This window comes from Limulus polyphemus, unplaced genomic scaffold, assembly GCF_000517525.1.
Source record: "Limulus polyphemus unplaced genomic scaffold, Limulus_polyphemus-2.1.2 Scaffold13832, whole genome shotgun sequence".
Classification (NCBI taxonomy): Eukaryota; Metazoa; Arthropoda; class Merostomata; order Xiphosura; family Limulidae; genus Limulus; species Limulus polyphemus.
Genome location: NW_013679442.1, coordinates 3,591 through 8,752, shown reverse-complemented (window position 1 = coordinate 8,752; position 5,162 = coordinate 3,591). Strand labels below are relative to the sequence as shown.

The following is a 5,162-nucleotide window of genomic DNA, read 5'->3' as shown; positions in this document are numbered from 1 at the left end:
CCCTTACACCTTGCGTGGTTTTTCCTGGATCATACCCCTTACACCTTGCATTGTTTTTCCTGGATCATACCCCTTACACCTTCCATGGTTTTTCCTGGATCATACCCCTTACACCTTGCATTGTTTTTCCTGGATCATACCCCTTACACCTTGCGTGGTTTTTCCTGGATCATACCCCTTACACCTTGCGTGGTTTTTCCTGGATCATACCCCTTACTTCTCCACATGCAGTGAGGGAGTTGTGTTTCCACTCAGTGTACATTTGTAACTTATTTCCTTTAATAGGTTCTAACTTCTAGGGTTCTTATAAAGTTTGAGCTTCATTAGGTAGGTCCAGAAAACAGGAGATTTAATCAGGATATGGAGTAATACTAAAAACACTTACTAACTGGAACTTTGCTAAATGAGATAGAAACTGGACAAACAGTTAAACAAAATGAACAATCTTTAATAAAACACTTACCATAAAACTGGTTCACTGGACTAAGGACTCAGCAGACTGCATAATACAAGGTTTCATACCCTTACCTTACCTAGGCTAAGCTTGGTTTGTATTCCTTGTTTCACCTTATTCCCTTCCATTTAGGTTTGAAGAAACCTTGTATTTATACTGTTCAACTGGTACCACCATGTGACAGGTTACTCTCAAAATTAACCTCTAGGTATTACCTGGACAACCACTAAAGGACATTAGTAACTTAATCCATATGGAAGGTCAGGGTCACATTAAGCAACATTTTCCATGAATAATAACAGGTTACACTATGGAAGGTCAAGGTCACATTAAGCAACATTTTCCATGAATAATAATAGGTTACACTATGGAAGGTCAAGGTCACATTAAGCAACATTTTCCATGAATAATAACAGGTTAGACTATGGAAGGTCAAGGTCACATTAAGCAACATTTTCCATGAATAATAACAGGTTACACTATGGAAGGTCAAGGTCACATTAAGCAACATTTTCCATGAATAATAACAGGTTAAGTTCTCTCATGTAATCGTAAGGCTAAGTCACCAGCAGAGAAAATAGCAGCAGTTTACAATGCTCATCTTGGACCTGTATACACCCTTCAAAGAAATCCATTTTTTCCAAAAAACTTTCTTACCATTGGTGACTGGACAGCTCGGGCAAGTACTTTTTTATATTCTAAGTAAATTTATTTAGTAATTTAGCTTTTGGTAAATGACCCCCCAGTGGTATGTCTGTGGACACATAATGCTAGAAACCAGGTTTCGATACTCGTGGTGGGCAGAGCACAGATAGCCCATGCGAGTTAGACTTTCCTTAATCAGCGAGTGTTAAGATCTTGAAAAAAATTATTACTGAACTTATGTCTTTTAGTTGCTTTATAATATCGGAATATACCATGGATTTTTCTCTTCTTGTAATATTTGTTCTTTGATCTGAATACGTGCAAGTTTTCACATAAAATGTGGTTGAGAAAACCATTAAGTTGATTTTATTTGAAGTTACCTTTTTTCTTTCTTATTCTCAAAGTTAAGTGTAACCGTAAGTTAAGTCAGCCAACAAAGTTTATGGTTGGAACAGAACAAGGTTCAAAATAAGATAAAACAGAGTAACTTTTACTTTAGGAACGTTGTTATTATTATATCAAACAAATCTTCATTAAAATTTTATTCAGGCAGAAATATTAGAGTCAATCTTACTATAATGGACATAGCATGTATGTCAGTATCTATGTATGTAACCAAAACATCTGCACCATCTATTGAATGGCACCATAAACAAAAAATCACACTTTGGGTATTTAAGATTCAGACAATTAGAAAAATAACTGTGGTATGTACAACAACCATTTCTTTACAGCATAACACAATTTTATATAAAAGTACTCTCCTCACAACAAGAACATGACTTTCACTAGGACTGTACGTGAGGATTTGATTATATCTTTATTGGTGTCATTTTTAAATGTAGTACTTAGAAACTGGAGTTCTTAAAAAACTATTATTTTTTCAATAAACGGTACCACTTTTAATATATAAAATATTACAGTTTATATCAGTAAAAGTTTGAGCTCTGTACATTGAATCATTTTGATGCAATGAGTTGCTTATGACTAAATATCACAATCCAAACACTTTTTTTCCATGCAGTACTTCCCAGAAAAAAAATCATTTTTAGAAAATGTTAACATTTTTTCAATGAGGTATGAATGCTATGATCAGTAATTACTAGCACAAATAGCCACCTATTCTAATAATTCTGACACTTTATTTATAGCAAAAATATTTTATCTAAAAACTAAAAAAATAGTGAAAAGAAAAAACAACCATTGTGGCTTCATACTCCAAACAACAGGCTCCGAGTGCCTTGTCTAGTTTTGGAGGTTGATTTTTTGAAAGATCCAGAACAAGAACTTCTATTGGTTCATTCAGCTTCCTGACGTCCCACCACATTATCTGTTTAAATCAATGTAAACGTACCAGTTAAAACTATAATATAGTAACCTTCTAAACAAGTTAAATATTAAAGTTCTAAAACAAAACGACCATATTTTATTTACGTTTTTATTCACAACAAATCTTCATACATTTTAAACCCTACTGAAAAAATAAGGGAATATCAATTACAACAGAGAAACAGTTATATAGCAGATACATGACTGTGTGCATGTATAATAATACGATGTTACAGGGATTTTTAGGGAATGGACGGAGCTGTCAGAGAGATGAGAAATACAAACTTTATAATTTATTGAAATATGGCATTGATGACAATAAACTTAAGGTTCACAACTAACCCTAAAGGGGGTACTAATTCAGAAACATAAATAGTGAAGTTACAAAAAGTCTTAAAAAATATATTTATAAATATGTTTTATCGTGGTTTCTTCTCATGCACTCATTTTCATTTCCAGTTTATTAAATCAAAAACTATTTTTTTAGCAATGAATAAATAACTCGTTTTTTTTTATTACTTAAGATTCCAGGTCCAGCATGCAACTGAGATTAGAGCTTATCGTCAATATGTAAACTAAGGAATCTCACCCTGCCATCTGTAGAGGCAGAGAAGCAGTCAGTATTTGTTTTTGAATGTAGCCACAGTGTACTGTACACTGGATCTCGATGGCTGTTCTCAATTGTAGATACTTCAACAGGAGTAGAGCCTTTACGCACATCCCACAAAGCTAAAACATAGAAAGTTTTTCATCTGTTATTAGACGTACAAAGCATCATATTTAATATAATCATCTAATCCCCTGTTTGCACCTTACATTAATCCCCTGTTTGCACCTTACATTACTCCCCTGTTTGCACCTTACATTACTCCCCTGTTTGCACCTTACATTAATCCCCTGTTTGCACCTTACATTACTCCCCTGTTTGCACTTTACATTAATCCCCTGTTTGCACCTTACATTAATCCCCTGTTTGCACCTTACATTACTCTCCTGTTTGCACCTTACATTACTCCCCTGTTTGCACCTTACATTACTCTCCTGTTTGCACCTTACATTACTCTCCTGTTTGCACCTTACATTAATCCCCTGTTTGCACCTTACATTACTCCCCTGTTTGCACCTTACATTACTCTCCTGTTTGCACCTTACATTACTCCCCTGTTTGCACCTTACATTAATCCCCTGTTTGCACCTTACATTAATCCCCTGTTTGCACCTTACATTACTCCCCTGTTTGCACCTTACATTAATCATTTTTAAAATCTAATGTGTGCAAAAGTACAACTACATAAACAACACATGTTCAGGAAACTGCACATAGAAAGAATTTAAATTAACAAAACTTTATATCTTTAAGCAAATAAATGTTTTTGTTCTTCTGTGGGTCTATTTAAAATACTGAGAGCTTCTTTACCAAGTTGTCCATTATAACATCCAGAAACCAGTAAATTCTGATCTTTGGGGCAATACTCCACACACAGTAGTGACGAAGATGGTTTCAAAGTCAAAAATGGCTGGTTTGGGTTATCTGTAAATAATGAAGAAAAATGTTTACGATAATCAGAAAAACTTAACAAATTTATGTTACCTGGTTTGTGAATTCGTTACAACTGCAGGTAACTCTGGGTTGTGTAATCACTCAAAAATTAAATCTAATCTAAAGATAACCTTCTTTATTCGTCAACTAGACAAGCAGATGAATTATTACAAAACCAGTTATAAGCTGTGTATGGGAGTGTTGGGTTTGCTGCGAGGTGTTGCTCAGAACTGTTAATCACATTACAATATGTCTTTAGATGTTTAGCCACCTAATTGTACACTTAGATACTGGTAATAAAAATAGTTAAGCTTAAAACTGAAGTGTCTTTAACTTATACTGTTTAACTAATCAAAGTATTAGTTTAAACTTTGGTGTATATAAGACATATTAATACTAGAAATAAATGACCTTATAACACCAAAATGTTGTTATTATTTAATTAGACACTCAATGTTTCACTTTACAGCTTCTTCTGGAGCATTTACTAAATCATAAACCAAAACTTACAGTACCAAGCTTCACTAAAACACAAACCAAAACTGACAGTACCAAGTTTCACTAAAACACAAACCAAAACTGACATTACCAAGCTTCACTAAAACACAAACCAAAACTGACAGTACCAAATTTCACTAAAACACAAACCAAAACTGACGGTACCAAGTTTCACTAAAACACAAACCAAAACTGACAGTACCAAGTTTCACTAAAACATAAACCAAAACTGGCAGTACCAAGTTTCAAAGTTACAAATACATAATACACAATAGTTCAAAAGGTTAATACACCTCCATGCTTTGAAACAAAGAAATAAAATCATACCACAAATACATAATACACAATAGTTCAAAGGTTAATAAACCTCCATGCTTTGAAACAAAAAAATAAAATCATACAACAAATACATAATACACAATAGTTCAAAAGGTTAATACATCTCCATGCTTTGAAACAAGGAAATAAAATCATACCATAAATACATAATACACAATAGTTCAAAGGTTAATACTCCTCCATGCTTTGAAACAAAAAAATAAAATCATACAAAAAATACATAATACACAATAGTTCAAAAGGTTAATACACCTCCATGCTTTGAAACAAAGAAATAAAATCATACAACAAATACATAATACACAATAGTTCAAAGGTTAATACACCTCCATGCTTTGAAACAAAGAAATAAAATCA

At 33.3% G+C, this 5,162-nt stretch overlaps 1 protein-coding gene across 1 annotated transcript in view; it reads right to left on the bottom strand.

The window, feature by feature from the left end:
* Positions 1 to 2,168: 2,168 nt before the first annotated feature.
* The window catches only part of LOC106477274 (dynein intermediate chain 2, axonemal-like), a gene marked incomplete at its 5' end in the record, with an annotated part of 4,607 nt that continues 1,613 nt past the window's right edge, over positions 2,169 to 5,162 (bottom strand). The window contains 3 exons of the mRNA XM_013937862.2: positions 2,169 to 2,429; positions 3,018 to 3,157; positions 3,846 to 3,959. Of these exons, the coding sequence (XP_013793316.2) occupies positions 2,265 to 2,429; positions 3,018 to 3,157; positions 3,846 to 3,959 (419 nt within the window). The remainder of the gene's footprint in view (positions 2,430 to 3,017; positions 3,158 to 3,845; positions 3,960 to 5,162) is intronic.